Here is a 19287-nt window from a genome sequence, read left to right on the forward strand (position 1 = left end):
TGCCAACTCTTAACAATTATTCTAGGAATTAGCTTTGAATCTTCTTCAATCATGGACCAGTGGTCTTGACAACACTTGAACAGAATGCTAACAAATATGAAGAAAGAAAACGAAAACAAAAGGAACCCACTCCATTTGAACATTTTCACAAACACAAGGAAGACATCACAACAAAACCAACAATGCTGATGTTCTTGTTGATGGATACAAAACGTTGAGAATGATAAGAAGAAGAAGAACAATAACATAAATACTGGTAGGTTGAACGTATGAATTCAAGCTAATGTTGAGTTCTCGGCCGGCGACGTCCAGACGATGTCCTTGAGCGCCGGTCTGAGCTCGTTGCTACAGAACTGGTTGTATTCTAGAGTGTCACCGTTGTCTTTCTTCACCTCCACAACCAGGAACGACGGCGTCACTGCCAAGATGTCCGCCACTATACCCAATCTTCCTTTCCGACCACTCTCCTGCCCCTGTAATCTCACACAAGTCTCGCTTTTCTTGACGTTGAATTTCGTCGACTTCGCCACATCCTCCAGTCTGGAAATCACGCTGCTGGCGGGCCTCGTGGTTGCGAACCTCAGCTCCTCCTTTTCCTCCCTCTTCTTCCCTTCGAACATGGGAGAGAGGTCGAACCCCTGCGATAGAGATATGATGTGAAAGGCGTTGAGTGTCTCTGGCTGTTTTGATTTGTCCCCATCCAAAGTCAAGGCATCGAACTCCATTTCTGCTTTGCTTATCATGGACTTGGGCACCGATTTCTTAAACCAAGAAGAATCCATCAGTTTGGCTATGGTAATTCGACTATTAGGGTTTGGATCGAGAAGCTTTGTGATTAATCTACGAGCGTCGCCGGAGAACCACGGTGGGCATTTGAAGTCTCCTCTGTAAATTTTTTTATACATGGCGACGATGTTGTCCTCTTGGAAGGGCAAGAATCCGGCGAGGAGAACATAGAGAATTACACCGCAAGACCACAGATCTGCTTTTGCACCATCATAGCCTTTCTTCCCAATCACCTCCGGCGCAACATATGCTGGTGTGCCACAAGTCGTGTGAAGCAAACCGTCTTGCTTCGAGTTCTCAGCAAAGGCACTGAGTCCGAAATCCGTGACCTTCAAGTTTCCGTCCTCGTCCAATAACAGATTCTCTGGCTTCAAATCGCGGTGGTAAACACTGCGGCTGTGGCAAAAATCGATGGCCGAAATCAATTGTTGAAAATAAACTCTGGCCGCGTCTTCCCTCAGCCGGCCCTTTGCGACCTTGGAGAACAATTCGCCGCCACGAACGAGTTCCATGGAGATATAGATCTTGGATTTGCTCGCCATGACCTCGTGTAGCTCGACGATGTTCGGATGCTTCACCATCTTCATCACGGAGATCTCGCGCTTGATCTGGTCCATCATACCGACCTTAATCACCTTCTCCTTGCCAACCACCTTCATCGCCACACTCTTCCCAGTCCGAAGGTTCCGCGCATGGTAAACCTTGGCGAAAGTTCCGTAGCCAAGCATACGGCCGAGCTCGTACTTTCCGTCCAGCAAGGTTGGGTTACCGCCTCTGACCTTCTCTGCCATCTCTAGTAGATTCGCTACAGAAAACTATAAATATCTACGGAAATTTTTGGGTACACAAAGGAGCTTTGGTTCCAGGGAATGTGCTTGATGAATGTTGTGGCAGAGACAGGGGGGAGACAGAATATGAAAATCGAGAGTCCGAGTTGATCGCCCGTCCTCGACGTGCTTTCTGTGACAATTTCTGCCGCCGGTGCTCCTCTTGGAACTCCCACTCAGTTCAGGCTTTGTCAGCGAAGTTCCTCTCATTTCTCTGCATTCCCCACAGAACTCTCTGTTTCTGGTCCGGCTTTCTTTCGCAGCATAAATGGTTCATTATATAGCGGATTGATGGTTGAGTTTACGCAATGACGGTTCTAACCCTAACTACAGTAACCATTTTTGTAACCGTGATCTGACGGTTTTGAGTCACGTTTAATGTCTGCCACGTATCATGATCTAGATTACGTGGACCAGGAAGATTGATCCGGATTTCGTTTATAACATAGTTTGGTGGTCTGGAACCGCCAAGGCGCCACTGGTAAGTTTGTAATGACAAATTTATCCTTGAAACGGTAAATTACAAAATTTTATATAATACGCCATAATAGCTGGCATGTTCCCTGTTGGTTTTCAATTATTTTTGTTGATTTTTTGACATAAATTTAACTGATCGGTCAATTATTGATTATTTGATGAGTTTTTTCGATCAATCTTCACTAATATGTATTTGACAATAACTAACTAAATGATCGGTTGACGATTAGTTTGGTTTGACACGATTTTTTTGTACAATTATAATACTAACAAAAGTTTTAATAAAAATTAGGTGGATCCATCTTTGAATTTTCAAATTGAGCCAAAATGTAAATTCTAGAAACTTGGATTGCCCGACTCTTTTCAAATACTTGATATGTCGCAAAGTATTTATATGGAGAATTAAACTTTGATCTCTCCATTGAAATGATTTATTCCCACCAACTCGTTCACCCACTGATTAAGTATATAATCTCCGGATACCTCAACAAATTAAATAAAATATAAAATAAAAATTGGTAAGTTATAAGTGTATGTTAGCCGTGAAAGATTGTTGTAAGTTGTCATATAGATAAACATGAACTATTAACACGTAAAGAGCAGGTTTTAATTCTTATGTGGGATTCGTCTCAAACTTTTAGTCTGAGAAAGTTCCAAATTTAATTTTTCAATTTCAATTAATATGGTATATAATTTTTTTTTAAAGGAAAGGAAAATTTGAAACTAATTTGGAGGATATTTCAATCTCACCTAACACCTGCCAATGTAAATCCTTACACTTTCATTGCTAGTTATTATCCTTTAACAATTTTATTGCGATATTAGCAGTTTAAATTGTTGATAATTATTAGGTTTTGAGTCCATCCTGCTATATTAATCACTTAACTTTTTTATAATTATCTCGATTGAGAAGATAAAAATACCTAAAACTTACATTTATCCTCGCAAAAAAATTTTAAAAAAATAAACAAATTAGTGTTGACAAACTGGTTGGAAATGCAGTTTGCCGAGCGGACTAGAGGACCATAAGACTGTTGGATGTCGCATTGTGAAAAAAATGTAATCTTCAACGGCATGACATGAATCCAATGTTTACTACACAGCCAAGCATCGTTTTTGGTTGCCACAATAAAACAAAGTTGCCACCGATATATATATATATATATATATGAATGCCTATTTAGTAACATGTATGTGTGCATGTGTATATAATTATATATGCTATATATGGGTAGATAATTGTATGCTCTTGTGGACTTGGAACAGAATAAAACGTGACGTGACATGTATTGTTACTTGTTAGTCGACCAACGAACAAAAGTTGAAAAGAAAAATAGAGATAATATAAATAGTTTGTAGAAACAAATTTACAAAATTATAATAAAGAGAGGCGTATGCTGACTGCTATTTTCTGGTTCGGGTTGGCCTTTTTACATGTTGATATTAACATGTCCCACTCACCATATGGTCTTCCAACTTTATGTCCATATATATATATATTGATTATTCTGGACGATATAATTTAATAAAAAAAGATTTATTAAATTTTAGTGTTACACATATAGGATATATATGTATTAATTTTATTATTGTATTATTTGTAAGATAAAAGAAATCGTTATTTTTTTCCTCATTCCTCCTCTTTATTCATTATTTAAGAAAAACGACCCGATTCATATAAGTCTGAATTGCCCTTGTTAATGTCATTTCTTATATATATATATATATATATGCCACCTGTTTTTATTGACGAGAGCAGATAAAGAGATTATAATTAATTTCATATATACAAACAAATCAATTCAGATTTAAATTGATAATTAATAATAATTGGAATTCAATAAACTGAACTAAGCCAAACACAAATTAACCTAACTAGTTTCGCAAGTATAATATATATGTAACAGTAACATACGTTTTAATTTAAGCAATATCAGTGCACTTTACCTAGCTAATCACTATTAAATGGATGGTTGTGGTGGTGGCTGTATTTTTATATGACATCAGGTAATATTGGAGTAATTATATATATATATATATATATATATATATATATATATAATTTGCAAAATGAAGAGTCTTGTGCCTTTGCAGAGGACAAAATGCCCAATTAGTTTCTGGACCCATTAAATAAAACAAAATAATTACCATTAAATATAAATAATTTGATGGGATAAAAAGATTCGTCGTGTATTACAGCTATGCATGTTGTTTGATTTGACTACACTTTGGACAGCAACATTTTTTTATACTCGCATGCAGAGCCGTTTCCATATATGGACAGCCGAATAGGAGAATATCTACGAACGATACATACATACGATATCATTTTCTTTCCTTCTCTCTTGTTCCGGCAGGCCATGATTTCTGATAATTGACTCACCAAATTGAAGCCTAGACCATATCACCATCAAAATCCCATAAGCCTTGATCATCGATGTTCCGTATTTCGATCATAATCAAGTTCAGAAGATACATACATTGCAATGAAGAACAACCCCAATCTAGCCATTAGTAAACATCATCACCAAAGTGTTTCTTAGAGTGTGTTTGACCTAACTCGCCCCTTAGTCAATTGGAGAAGCAGTTGAAAACGAAAACAGAGATAGACATGAGTGAGAGACACGGGAAGGAAAGAGAAATGAAAAAATCTCTCATTTTTCATCATTGTTCAGAATCGACGGTTGAGATTAAAATGTTCATAAACAATAAACAATAATGTTTACAGACGTCCGTAGCTGAGAATTCTATATAGATATAGTGGACCCAAAACATGATATTCGAATAGAGTATGTGGGGATAGGGAGTCATTAACGCTTGTAGAACATGACCACTGCTTTCGTGGACATTCATTGCAAGTATACATACATATGAAACATAAAAACAAAAATGCATAAATTAGTGCAACAGCCTTTAATTATGCTTTAGTAATATTAATTGTTTTATGAAAACTCATATGCTACGATGCAAGAAATATCTTTAAAATTTCCGTTGATAACTTTATTTTATAATTTCCTTTCTGTCCTGGTCCGTACGACTAGTTGTTGAGCTTTCATTTTCTTTTAATTCATATATTTTTTTTCTTTAATTTATCTTATTATCTATGCCACGATAATATTCAAATCCAAAATTGTCAACCCTTTGTTGCTTAATTAATTATTTTATTAGTATGATTGATTTTGATATTATGTGTGTCTCTTGTACTTCTTTATAATTAGTAGTCGTATTTATTAGTACTATATATGAATATATAACTAATATACATATTAATTTTACTTCTCCGAGCTATTATGAGTGTTGAGCATTGAGAATTAATTCAGCGAAAATTCAATATCCACTCTCTCACTTGAATACATGACCTTTTAATAGTGAATCACGAACAAAAATAGTTTAGGTATGTATAATAAGAGGAAATACTTATTCACAGAATATTTAGTGGCTCCAAAGAATCTTTATGAATCAACTAATTAATCAAAGAATAGGTCAATTAATGTAAGTAAATATTATAATTACTTATGACGTGAGACATGAAGAACAACTTGAGCCAAGCATAAGAAATGCAAATCATATTCAAAACAGGAAAATAAGAGCCACATATCATTGATTCACAGTATTGGCCGGTGAGATAAAATTAAAGAAGCTAGCACAATCACTAGCTAGAATACAGACATTGACCAATTTGTCTTTTGCAATTAACATATATACAAAATCTCCATCTTTTTTCAATTTTTTTTTATAATAAGATAACTGTTTGCTTTAAAATATTGTGTTTAAGTCAATAATTACGGATTGAAAACATATAATATGTTATGTTAATATTTGTATATATTCCATATCGGTTAGGTGTAAGCCATCGATATGATTTTCAAGTAAAAATTTAAACCCTCTCAATCAAGATGACTCTTTTAAGGACAAAATCGTGCGGGCCCGTAGAGTTAGAGCGAACATTACCTCTTAAAATTATATGGGTTAGATTTATGTGGTCTTCAATATTCGATTTATGACAAATATAATAATATATCACTGAAAAGTCAAATATTTTATTTGCTTGATAAATAATTCATTCTCTTTGCTTGGGATCTAGAATATGCAAGGACTCATCATAAGTTAGTTGATGGAAAAGTGTGGGTGGAGGTCCAAGACAACGGAAGTACTACTCTCATGCATTTGATATCGACCTTCACGAGAGAGGAGATGATGACATTCTAATAAAGTAAAAGATAGAATATCTTTTTAAGACATGGGCAATAATAGAGAGTAATACATGCCTTTTGTTCAAGATAAGCTCTCAATTAATTTCAACTGTCTCAACGAACAACATGTTGAATAATGTAACTCCATGAATGATGAATCAATATATGTATTCAACCCTTGAGCATGATTGATTAGTCTGGCTAGCTAATTAAGGTCTCACACATTGTTTTGTCACTTTCAAATATCGTTATCTGGTCCTTAGTCTCAGTTACCTAATCGACAGCAAAAAAACACGTGGAAGTGTGTAATAACAGAGAGAGCAACTATTGTTCTTTTCTGTCGTATGCTTTTCTATATGTGGTTGGATTTTCTAAACTACAAGTCCCTTCTGGTTGAGGGATCGTTAGTTGAGACTTGACTTGAGTGACAAATCATCGACTTACCGTAAAATGTTAAAGAGGAACACTTGCTCATGCATGCATGGCATTGTCGACTTCAATCGGTTGTGAAATAACACAGGCTCAAGCGACAAAATAACAAAGGCTCACACCTAGAAGAGCCCAATAGACCCACGACCTAGGCATGAAGACCACACAGGCCCATAATGTAGAAGAATCCAACAGGCTCACGGCCTGGACATGAAGATTTAGATGATTACGCATATCCAATTATCCATGGCCTAGAAGAGCCCAACAGACTCACAACCTAAAGCAAATGTCAACTTCAGGCCCATTCTGAAAAATCTCCTTTCAGAATGCTTTGTACTACTACTACATATTCTGAGGACCGACTTCAGCCTATCATGAAAGAAAATATGCTACAGAAGAATACGTTCCCAAAATTTCCTCTTTTTGGATCCGAGGCAAAGTCCAAATTAACATCAGACTACACTAGCAACTTAGAAACCATAAGCTAATTTGAAGGACCTAAAATCCTTCAAGAAGTTTTAAGGAGTTGGACGATGATTCAGAACAACAGCTATCAATGCTATGGGAAACCATATTTACATCTCAAGAAACTTTAGTGCGCACACAATAAAAGCTCCAGATATGACAGATAGCTATAAACAACAAGAAATTCCACAGGCCTCCCCGCAAAACAAAAATGAGAAATCACTGCAATAGGTAAACTGATGACGACAATAGCATCCAGTCCTAGGCTACGAATTGTGCGCTCTGCAGCAGAACTAGGCATGTCATCTTACGATTTGTCCTGAACTCATGAAAACGAGAATGCCTCTGCATCATCCAGGAACTGGAAATGCCAGTAGCAAACAGATTCAACTGATATCCAGGGACATCATTTTACCCATAGTTTACAGTAAATAATGGTCCCATGTGATTTTGAGTGGCTTGATCTATTATAATGAAAATGAAGTAACTCCTACTATTCACAACTAGGAGGGCGTGCATCTATGCAAAGATTTCTCTACTGGTTCTTTTGTTGGTTGACGGCAAAGTTCTCCTCAGGTTGCCTTTGCCACAAATAGTTGGCTGCCTCTATCCACCTTGGATGGACCAAAAACTTCTTCTCTTTCACTGCCCAACGGGACTTCTCAGTTCCAGCGTCTGTCGAGACCACATGAGTGACTGTTTGATCAAGTTCTGTTGAGCAAGAAGCTCCCAATTGCTCAGCCATCTTCCATAGCTGGTGCTTTTCAGCCTGGAACATGGTAGTAGGGAAAACACGGCTGAAGACAAGTTTACAATTCTTGAGAACTTCCTTTCGTACTGTTTTTAGCACCTGAAAAAATTCAATTCAACATCCAGATTAGAGAGACATTCTTCATAAGTCACTAATGAAAAACCAGCAGTCGCAATTGAGAAACGGCAAAATGGACCAGAGAAGGGAAAAATACATCACCTTGATTGAAAGGTATAACACAATTAATAGAGGAGTCCCAAGACATGCACTAGACCAAATCAAAATAATGGACTTTTTTTAAAAATATAATAACAATGCTACATCCAAAATTATACAATGCCCAGATTCCCCAAGTGATGCGAATGCCCATCAATTGGGGATCCAGGACAGTGAACAAATATGTTTATCAGAGGAGTTAATTGTTCAGCGAAAACAATGCAATGAAAATGAAAAGTCATGTTCAATAGTCTCCAGAAATAATTTTACCTGTCTCACATCTCTGTCATCAACAGTATCACCCAGCTCCTACAAGAAAGTGCAGCATCAATAAATCAATTGCAAACAACCATATGCTCATAGCTCCATCGGGGAAGATGCGAAAGAGCAATACATACATCAAAAAACAAATTGTGAATTTGCCTGAGAACTTTGAGAACAGATGAGAGTGCTCCATCAGACTCATTTTCATCACTCTTCAGCTCAGAAAGAGATTTACAATTGAAGCCAAATTGGTGGCAACTTGAAGCAAAGAAATGATATCTCTCCATTAGTATCAGATTGTCTTTGTGCTTTGTCCATGCCTTTACAATAAAATGAAACTATCAAAATTAATGTATGAGAAAAAGAAAAGAAACGGTTGCATGCAATGGTACTGCAACATAACTTTTGTGACAGTTTGATTTGGCCGGAAAAAGGAAAAAAAAATTATGGGACCACATTGCAGATGAAGACATAAATCATGGCATAATGTGATATTGATAGAATTAGGAAGATATATAAGTAGTTTGATTGCACATTTACTTACATTTTCCGTATCATCAAGGATCAAAACAGTGCTATCTTGTCCTAGAACCACATCAAGACCCTTCTGATGTTTCTCAGTACCATCATCTCGAGAAATAACTCTAGAATCAAAGTACTCTCTTCTGGGATCAAGCAGCTTAGCCATTTCCAATGCATAAGATCTATCACCCATCGTGTATATGTACATCTCGAACATTGCACTTGCTTCTTTTAGAAAGGTATGAACAAAGGGCCTTAATTTGGTCATCATATGCATAGAGTTCAACTTGAAAAGGCTGCCTTCTGAACATATGTTGATAATTGAAATAAACCAAGTGAAACAAAATTGAGGATTAAGAAGGAAATAGCCATCACAAATGCTTTATTGAAGGACACAGATGCAAATGCCCAGAGAGAAAATACAAAAATGAAGGCTAATAGACATGTAAGCATAATAGACTGTATTCTCAAGTAAGATTGAGTTTAGGCTACAGAAACATGGCATTGGATAAAGAAGCATGTTACTTACCCAAAACATTTAAAATAACGGTTTGCGGTTATTTTTGCTGTAATCAAATTAAAAGGTGTAGATCCAATTTTATACAGATTTATAAAAATTCCCTTGATAAAGAGTAATTAATTTGCAAAGCCAAATAGGTATGCCCATTATAAACGCTGGAATTCAAAACATTGCATTCCAAAATACCAATTTAACAGAACATACCTTGCAAGGAATCTGTTTGTTCTTTCAGGTATTCCTCCTCTGCCGTCAAGTGCAAAAGTAGAGTGGAATTAAGCAGAGTGTGATCAAGATCAAGAACTAAATAGAGCTTCTTATGACGCAGCAAATTCTTCATGTCTGTAGTGCGTAGCCGAACAATCTCATCATTACCAAGTCTTAATTCCTGCAAGTACAGTTGTTCTTTCTATCTTACTAATTCTAATAAAAAAACAGGGAATATCAGATGATCAGATTAAATTTCGGCAAAGGTTTATTTCCACGAAAAACAGTTTTATTTTTATTTTTATAGAAGTTATACCTTATGGATATACCGTAAAGTCACGCCAGATTCCGAGTCCAACCTTTGGCCACAAACTATGCACATTTCACCAAATGATCCCGGATGTTTACATATATCCTTCTTCCAGGATGCTTCTGACGACAAAAACATGTTAATAAAAAAATAGAGCCAAGAAAACATAATTCTCAATGAAAGCAAGTCCAGAAGATGCATCAAGGGTAAAAACTATGCCCGTCAGTTGCACCCATATTCTGTACTTGAGACTAATATCTTACATCGAGAAATAAATTCAAACATCCTAGTGGGGTTCCTAGCTAAAAGAAATAGAAGACACAAACTCACTAGCAGAACACCTTTCCTCACTATACTCCTACCCATAAAAAATGCAGACACACATGAAAAGCATGCATCCACTCACAATCCACTCACAAAACACTTTACCTAAGTGCTGTTCCACGAACCCATGAGAAGTTGACCACTGGGTTTCTCCTAACTGCTGTTCCACAAACCCATTAGAAGTTGACCCCTGGGTTTCTTCTATGCTCTCCAAATTCTCCACCCTGGGCCTTTATTCGGCAGTTTCAATAAAAATTACTCGTGGAGGGTATACAATAAAAAATGATTAAATAAAATGATGACAACAATATCCACAAGCATGGTGGACACATGCACGGACACAAATATAAAATGGGATGAAAAAAGAAGAACAAGCTTCTTCCAACAAGCAAAATAAAACTATAAAAGAAGAAAAAGGAGAACAAATAAATACTTTCAAAACTTTTCTCAGAGACCAGAAAATATGATAAAAGAGAATAACAAAGACATACCTCTTTCTTATGAGATTGCAGTCATCTTTAGCTTCTTTGTCAGAAGAATCAGAATGCACATCAGAAATTGCTTCTTCATCTGGTGATGAATCTGAAGATTTAGAATCCAGCGTAGCATCAAGAAAGGCTGCAAAATCACCGCTGCTACTAGATGAGTGTACCGGAGAGTCAGTCACAAGACTCATCTGAAAGATCAATCAGCAATCGATATCAATTTTTGTGGTTCATGTGTAGCAGGCTCGTGTGATTCCAAAGCCAACAGAAAAGACCAGCACAGACAGTTAAATAAAATGCAAAAAAAAATTCTGAAACCCCAAAACCCTAATGTAGTTTGAAACTACTGATGACGAATTTGTTTTTAGGATTGAGCAACCAAAACACCAATTTTTAGAACAGTTTGCCCTGGTTCTCTCATGTAGGGACGGATAGTTTCACCTTCCCCTCTCAGCATCTCCCCTATTTGTGAATTATTGTTGTAAAATTTCAGACTACTCATAACTAAGGCAAACAAGCCTTTAAATTGAAGTTACAATCAAATCCTAGCAGAATTAGAAAACCTAGAATCACATAGGCTTCATGGGCAAAGGCTGACCGCTGACATGACCTGCAATTTAAAGGAAATCCTCTTATCATAAGGATTCCTACAAAACCCAAATTAAAGGAAATTATACTCTAATAAGGATTCCTACAAAACCTAAATTAAAGGAATTCTACTCTAATAAGGATTCCTACCCCTGCATCAAACCTTCACAGCCTCACAGAGAATTCCAACAAACAGTTAAACGAAAATGCCTGATTATTTTCAGACAGTTAAAGAAAAATACCTAAACCCTCACTATTTTGCATTCTAATCATTTTAAAACTGATAAATATTGATTAACCCCCAATCTCGGCCCCCATGCTTTTCCAAATCTATCAAAATTTTGATTTAATAATGAGACTATCCAGACCATAAGAACTTCCATAATGCAACAACTATCGAGAGTCACACGGTCCCTTCACATTTATATCAGTCTAGGTCTAGGTTTAGGTCTAAAGATCATCAAACAAACAAAGTCATAAGACAAAAATCAACAAGAAAAGAAAAGGTAATGAAACTGAAGAGAATCGTGGGGAGTGTAAAAGAACTTACAGAATTCTATGTCAAGAACAACAATATCTGCAAATTTCAACGAAAAAAGGGACAATGAATCGAAAGACGAGAGTTCAACGTTCAAAAGAACCAATCAACAAAAGCCGAGAAATTGAACCCGAACATGCGTGTATGTACGGACTGAACGAGAGCAGAGAACACGCCGAAAACGCCCGAGACGAAATACGCGAGACGAAGTCCGAAGACGGGGTCGGAGGTCGCAGAAGCCGGAGAGAGAACTTTCGGGTCGTTGACAACTGAGCCTACGAATATGGATTTCCCACTTTTCCTTTCCTGAACAAGATTGATATTTTACCGCGCCTCTGTTTGGCTCCCGAAAATTTCCGGTTCGCTTAACCGAATGTTCACAAACCGGAAAGTTGGGCTTGGGCTTTTCAATGTTTGCAATGTTAGGTGGGTAACTTTAGTCACCACTAGTTTTTTCTGAAAATACCCCGTCAAATGATTTTTAGAAATAGTGAACAACTTAGATTGACGTGTCTTTAGAAAAAATCGGGATATGACTAAAGCTATCCATGTTAGATTGAGCCCAATCTTCTACCGTGTATGGAATTGTAATTGGGCTCATTTCCAACAGTTTGTTCCATTAAACGTCGTAACTGATCATAACCTGAAATAGCCCAATCGGCCTCTTATTCCATTGGTTCTCCATTTTCCATATTCTTTTACTAATTTTTTCCCAAAAAACTGATTAGATTTGCCGATTCTACTATTCTAGACAAAAAAAGAGGAAAGTTTTCAAAGCAAAGATAATTATACATTATTCATACATGTAGTCTGCTTCCACACTGGACTATGCTAGCTGAACAATGTCACATGCACGTATTTACAATAACAAAAAAAAAGGAAATAATACAAATAAGAGTTGCCTAAGCGGGAGGAATGTGCTTAGGTTCCTTTCTTTGCCTTAATTACGTCGACTAATGTGGGTCCACGCCTTTGTCCTTGTCCTCCAATCTGTCCATCCCATGCTTCCTCACCTGCTGCCTCGTCCTCTGCCCATTCATCCCTCACCAACGAATGCTGATAGTATCGGACGGCCACAAACAGCATGAACACTACAAACAGTGTATCCAAATCGCACATTAGAAAACCCATAAAAACAACCAGATTTTTAGCGTCCTAAATGTCTCAAATATTATGTGTCAAGTAACGAGTGGATTTAAGTGGGAATTTTGCAGTTAAGTTTAAAATAAATTAAACAATTTATTGTGTGACACATCCTATTTGGAACACTTGAGATACTAATTTTCGGGAACTTTATTACTGTTGAATCCTCACCTGCCCAAATACGAGCAACGATTGAAGATAAATTCCACACAAGGGTAAAGAAAGCGAACGCCACTGCTTTCTTGTGTGCACATGACTCCCAAGCATCACCAAATCTTCGCACCCAGAATTTAGCTTCACAAAGTTTTCATCAATCTTTAATTAGTAATCCAAACTATGATTAATTAATTAGCTTAACAAGAGAAAAACAATCAATGAATCATACTTAATACACAAGTTCTTGCCACCACTATAATCAATGACCTCTATTTGAATCCACTTGTTTCACCTCGCATAATCGGGTTCACAAGTGTGAAGAGTGTCAAAACTTATTATCCCACATCGGATTAACAAAATCCAATTGAGTGACATCTAAACAAAGGTAAAGACCTCTCGCACAACAAACATGTTTTATGTGCCTAAGTACTACATATACAGTTTAGAAAAACAAACCCGTACGGATCCGTGATCAATAATGGACAATATTTATTGATGTGTTTGAGCTTGAATTTGAATTTGCTGATATAAATGATTCATCCTTAGAGTGTGTTTGGATTGAGGGATTTGGAGGGAAGGGAAAGGAAGGGAAATAGAGTTGCCTTCCAATTCCTTTGTTTGGATAGTTGATTAAAAATTAAGGGGAGAGATTTGAGGGGATTTAGGAGGAAGATTTCATTAAATTTTTGTTAAAATTCTTTCTCTCCAAAATGGAGTCATTTGGAGGGAAGAGATTACTAATTAAGTCATTTGTAAGTTAAATATCTATTTTACCCTTGTACATAATATTTTAACATAAAAATAAGGATAAATTCGTAAATTAAATAAATTTTATTTCTTTCTTTTTTTTATCTATCCAAATATGGAAGAGGGAAAAATAGTCTCCCTTCTCCTCCCTTCACTTCTCTCCCCCTCCCCTCCCTTCTATTCCCTTTCTCCCAAATCTCTCAATCCAAACACACTCTTAATCTCGGTTACTTTTTGGTAGTTAAAGCCTACAAATTCATTTTCTTAATTTGAATCCTACAGATCCTATAGTCGAGGGATTCCATACTCTATGATTTAGAGATAATTTAGGCCAACTGGCAAAGACCAGAAGGAGCCCATTATCGTGGTAGGGCCTACAGATAAAAAAGTAAGGCTTACTCAGGACTCAGGACCCAACAACTTATGACCCATTTCGGCCTTAGGGCCCATAAAATCCTAATCATCTGGGGTCCAGAGGAGTAACGAAAGAGCCGTTACATGATGTGACACAGAACCTGCCATTAACTACAAAGGTCCATTGGGCCCCAACTATCATAATTTTGTTGACAGGTCACATTGACTTCGAATCTACGATCACCAAATGCAAGTCTACCATTTCTCTGCTGATCTGAAGGCATGCTATCATAACCCAAATATGCAGACAGACAAAATGGCATTAAATTCAATGAGATTTTACCATATAAAGTTAACTGTGTAGAGTACGAAGAGCAGACTTTTGGTACAGTGAAAACTCCAAAGAAACCTGAGCAACAACCATGTGTCAGCAAAAGAAAAAAAACAAAGAAAGTGAAAAGAACATGCAGAGAATTTAACAGTAATGTACTCCTGTTTGGCTCCCCAGAAAATTTTTAGAAAAAAACTGCTTAAATTTTCCTACACCCCTCTTTGTTTTACTTTTTCAAGTAGCAAGTCATGCCAAATGACAACGTGGGTTTGGTATATCATGAAATGGGCCCAACAACAATGGTGAAAGACAATTACATCACCATGAGGTCCATGACATTGGCATAATTTATTTTTTGCAAAATTGGGTTTTCAATTTCTTTTCGTTGATTTGACAATTCTAGTGAAACTTACCCAATTTTGCCATCTTCCAGATGGTTATGGAATTGCCACACCTGCCCAGTACAAACAGAAGCACTGCCAACTGCCATTGTCACAGAAAAAGAACTTATCGTTTGTGCACTCAAGGAAGATAAAGTATTCAAGAAATAAACAAATAGGAGAAGAAAAGCATGAAAATAACCTTCATTGTAGTAGCAGGCTCTCCAGAAAAAAGTGCTTTTAGTTTCAACAGGAATTCATTTATATAAGGTAAAATCAATCTCAGCAGCCAAACAGCTTCTTCTTCTCCTAGAACATAACTTGCATCATCTATGTCTATGATTCCTCTGAAAGTAAAACAAACAAGGTTTACTGTAACAAATGAGATCAATTTGATTTATCTGTTTGTTGTCTAAAAATTTGTTGAAAGTCGTCAAGAAGTGGTACCTGCGGATAATGGATCTGTAGAGGAAGATGGCAGCAAGATAAACAAGACCCAGATAGGAAACCACAGAAATAAAGCTGTAGAGGCAATTACAAACAGAATTTAGTTTTGGGGCTCTGTTTTGAAACAGAGGATGCCAAATGGGAATTTAAGTCAATAATGAAGGAATCTTGACCTGATGTTTAGATCCTTGGTGTATGATGAGGAGACTATAATAAATGTTCCAATTCCAAAGATAAATGCTGATCTTGAGATATCTCTCCACATCACCAAATCCACTGAAAAATAGAAACTATGGAAGTGAATTTCAAATTTCAGGCAAAAAAATAATAACCAAGCAAGATGTGGAATTTCACCTAAACTCTGCAATTTGCTCTGGGTTTGTGGGTGACTTTGGTATCCATCTGAAACTGGAACTGAAAGGAATCAAGGTATTAAAAACAGTAAATTAGGAAAACAAACCTGAGAGTTTAACAAGAACATTGTAGTAAATCAATATAATAAGCTTACCAGAAGCAGGTTTTGAAGGATTTTGAAGATTTTGATAGATAGTAGCTCTCCTTCTAACTGTGGGAGGCTGTTTAGTCACAATGGGAGGTGTAGGTACTTCTTTGACGACCTTATTGGGTGTCGTCTCTTCATTCACAACCTTATCAGGTTTCTTTTCTGGTACATTGATTACCTTCACATCAATATTCTTCTCAATCTCAGTTTCAACTTCCTCATCCTCCTCTTCAAATTCTTCACCAACATGTTCATCATCATCATCAGCATCATCATCATGTTTCTCCATACCCACAGTGCTTACATTACTCAAAATGGCCTTTTCTTGGCATTCATCAAACTCCTTACAAGAATCATCCGATCCATTCTTCTCAATTTCATCTGGGTTTTTGTCAATTCCATCCACAGGCTCGCCATTGCTACTCCTCTTTCCAGATTGTTTCACAATCTCAATAGGCTCTGACTCTGCCCTCCTAGTCTGAACTGAATTCCATCCAATTTCACCTTCACTGTCACCAAGATTCTTGCCAGACTGATTCATTACCTTATTTGTCTCTGATTTCGCCTTCCTTAATTGATCTGAATTTCTTTCAACTACTCTCAAACTTGATTCAACATCCTTACAAAATTCACTAGACCCAGATCTTGGTTTCCTTATCTGAATTGGACTTCTCTCATTTCCATCAACAGATGCAACAACACCAACCTCCTTGATTCCCTCAGATCTTCCCTTCTTAACCTGAATTGGGCTTCTCTCAATTCCATCAGTAGACAAACTAAGCTCTCTACTACTGCCTTCAAATTTCCCCTTCCTTGTCTGAATTGGACTCCTTTTGACTCCATTCACAGAAACACTAATTTCGTTGCACTGTTCCTCAAAATTTTTGTCAGAATCGGATCTTGATTTAGCAATCTGAATTGGGTTCCCCTCAGATTTCCATGTCTTTCTCTTCCCACTGACAGCAACCCCACCAACAGAATTCTGGGTTTGCCCTCTCTTCACTACCCTTTTCGAGGCCGGACTATCCGAAACACCCTCTTCTTGATTACTATCTTCGCCACCGCCATTGAAGACCTTGATTCCTCCTTTCACTTCATCAAGCTTCATTCTGCTTTCCCACACAGACCCTGCAGCAACTACACTACTCCTATCCCCACCTCTTCTCCTACTCACATCCATCTCTTATTTATCTCTTTATCTCCCTTTCTTTCTCTCCAGTAATTGAGTACTACTCTGACATGGGAGTGTCAATGATGATTATTTGGATATGAAGCTTTAAGCTTAAGAAATGGTGGTTGGTGAGGAGAGACGCATTGGGATCCCTTTGTCTTCACAAAGCAATTTTGAGAGAAAGAAAGAGAGGATTGTGTTATAAGACATGCAGGTGTGCTTTTGTCCGTTAACAAAAGTTAATGGTAACTCTGACCAAGTCACAAACTCACAGTGGATGATTCCCCCTCTCTCTCCTTTCTTTGCTTTTCTTTTTGTGTTTTTATTCCTCAAAGGATATCTGTGAACACTATTACCAAGAATCCCAAAGTCCATCAAGTGCCACATGCATGTATACAAATACAACATATATATATATATATATTATAATATATGGACAGAGAGAAGCAAAATTTGCTGATTTGCCTGGAAATGAAAGTCAAGAGACACACGTGATGTTAAAGACTGCAAATTTGTTGTAGAAGCAGAAGCAGAAGCTTTATGGTGACATTCTAATATACTAATCCCAGATTTGGGCCAAAGCTTATGCAAAATAATCATGGCGTGCAAAAACCTATTATAGCATTTTATGTGTTCTTTTTCCTCAAATCTAAAGTGGGTCTATGGTTATCCTATTCCAATACCATAACTCAATAAAGAGTTGTTACTGAATGGGTAATAGAAATGTTTGGGGACCTGAAGTTGTAGAAAAGATGTGATCTTTATGACAAAATTATGATTATGATAATTAAATAATTAATGGATAATGTTTGGAAGTAATTAGACTGGAAGACTTGTCGGTGAAATCCGAAATTTTTTTTTTTTAAAAAAGAGAGAGATAAAGGTGGTGCAGTACAACTCCAAACCAACCACTGAGTCACTGACCATATGAAGCCAAATTGTGCTCTCAGAAAACTACAATCTAAGCCTCTAAGGTTCCTCACACCGACACAAAAAACACCAATAATAATTAATAATTTTTTTTATGAGTTAAATTATATTTTAATTGTGTACACACACTCGGTGTCTTATTTTTTTGTTAAGAGACACATGCCAAGTCGTCTCCGAATTTAATTACTCATTGGAGAACAAATCTTCTTCCTTCTGAGCTAACATCTTCTGGTTCAGGTGGCTGTATGATAAATTACAAAAAATAAAAGTTGAAAAGACAAATATTACTGATTTTATGATGTTTATTATTGTAAAAAATACTGACATTTGCAAAATCAAGGCCGAATAAAATAATTTTGCACAACTGATGATAGTTTTGGGAGGGGGATTGGGATCTGTATTTGGATTGTGAATGTTTTGGGATTGTTGAGGATTATAAGGTGATGGTGTCTATTATTTTGTAATCACCTGAGTGATAGTATAAATAGTGAATCTCCATGGTTTCAAATCGTACGGATCATAAAGGTATTAAGTTTGATTTTCATTAGGAACAATACCTTTATGATCATGCGTTGATTTTGACTCAACTTGTCATGTCATTAGGTAAGCAACTTCTGTACACGATGGTTTAACAGTATGAGATCAAATCCATATCGAATGTTCAAATGAAAAATTGGTGAGGTGTTTTTTAAAAAAGAAAAGAAGAATAAAGAGTGTATTGTTTTTGTGCCCGTTGAGGGCACGTGATTAGCCATGATATATTAGTGACTTGGAATTTCGGACACAACCCTCTCACCTGGGAAAATTCCAATATTTATATAATCATGTCCACCACTACAAATTAAAAACTGAATGATTGCTAATAAAGCCTTAAAAAGTTGGTTGATTGCATACTACTAATGTTTACCTATGAAAAAGAAAAAAGAAAAGGGTAACACTATTAAAACCCCTTCCTATATCTCTATAAACCCCCCTAGGGGTTATTTATCCAAACCCAAAAGAAAACTTAGTTGAGGCATTATTATTATTTTTTTTGCGAATTTAGGCCTTCAACTTATTAAAATTGGAAAAATTAAAAGATTTTGTTTGGTATGTTTATATTTTTATGTATTCTTTGTTTTATTTTTTTTAAAACAAAAAAATCCCGCAACACATGTTTGATTCTTATTTTAGAAAATTCAGAAAATAAGAAATCACTTGAAAAAAGTTTGAAAATACAAAACGAAA

General features: G+C 36.4%; 3 protein-coding genes across 6 annotated transcripts; all 3 read right to left on the reverse strand.

The window, feature by feature from the left end:
- On the reverse strand, positions 1 to 1874 carry LOC120005889 (CBL-interacting serine/threonine-protein kinase 6-like). The gene has a single exon (XM_038855772.1). The coding sequence runs from the start codon at positions 1575 to 1577 to the stop codon at positions 276 to 278; it is 1302 nt and encodes a 433-aa protein (XP_038711700.1). The 5' UTR covers positions 1578 to 1874; the 3' UTR covers positions 1 to 275.
- A 5398-nt stretch (positions 1875 to 7272) lies between these two features.
- LOC120004896 (RNA polymerase II C-terminal domain phosphatase-like 4) lies at positions 7273 to 12254 on the reverse strand. Of its 4 annotated transcripts, none has more exons than XM_038854238.1 (10): positions 12036 to 12253; positions 11912 to 11938; positions 10780 to 10964; positions 10394 to 10518; positions 9971 to 10083; positions 9655 to 9835; positions 8953 to 9233; positions 8543 to 8728; positions 8415 to 8453; positions 7273 to 8027 (listed from the first exon to the last, which is right to left on the reverse strand). In XM_038854238.1, exons 3-10 carry the CDS (start codon positions 10962 to 10964, stop codon positions 7713 to 7715), a joined length of 1425 nt encoding a protein of 474 aa, XP_038710166.1. In that variant the 5' UTR covers positions 11912 to 11938; positions 12036 to 12253; the 3' UTR covers positions 7273 to 7712. The 4 variants fall into 4 exon arrangements, with proteins under 4 accessions (XP_038710166.1, XP_038710164.1, XP_038710165.1 ...); XM_038854236.1 differs by having other exon boundaries at positions 9971 to 10086; positions 12036 to 12252; XM_038854237.1 differs by having other exon boundaries at positions 9971 to 10086; positions 12030 to 12252.
- Positions 12255 to 12647: 393 nt separating this feature from the next.
- On the reverse strand, positions 12648 to 17333 carry LOC120005119 (reticulon-like protein B21). The gene is made up of 9 exons (XM_038854590.1): positions 15966 to 17333; positions 15812 to 15871; positions 15631 to 15733; positions 15458 to 15532; positions 15213 to 15357; positions 15044 to 15113; positions 14643 to 14708; positions 13214 to 13336; positions 12648 to 12990 (listed from the first exon to the last, which is right to left on the reverse strand). Exons 1-9 carry the CDS (start codon positions 17137 to 17139, stop codon positions 12821 to 12823), a joined length of 1986 nt encoding a protein of 661 aa, XP_038710518.1. The 5' UTR covers positions 17140 to 17333; the 3' UTR covers positions 12648 to 12820.
- Positions 17334 to 19287: the final 1954 nt, after the last annotated feature.

Source organism: Tripterygium wilfordii, chromosome 9, assembly GCF_013401445.1.
Source record: "Tripterygium wilfordii isolate XIE 37 chromosome 9, ASM1340144v1, whole genome shotgun sequence".
In the NCBI taxonomy this organism is placed as follows: Eukaryota; Viridiplantae; Streptophyta; class Magnoliopsida; order Celastrales; family Celastraceae; genus Tripterygium; species Tripterygium wilfordii.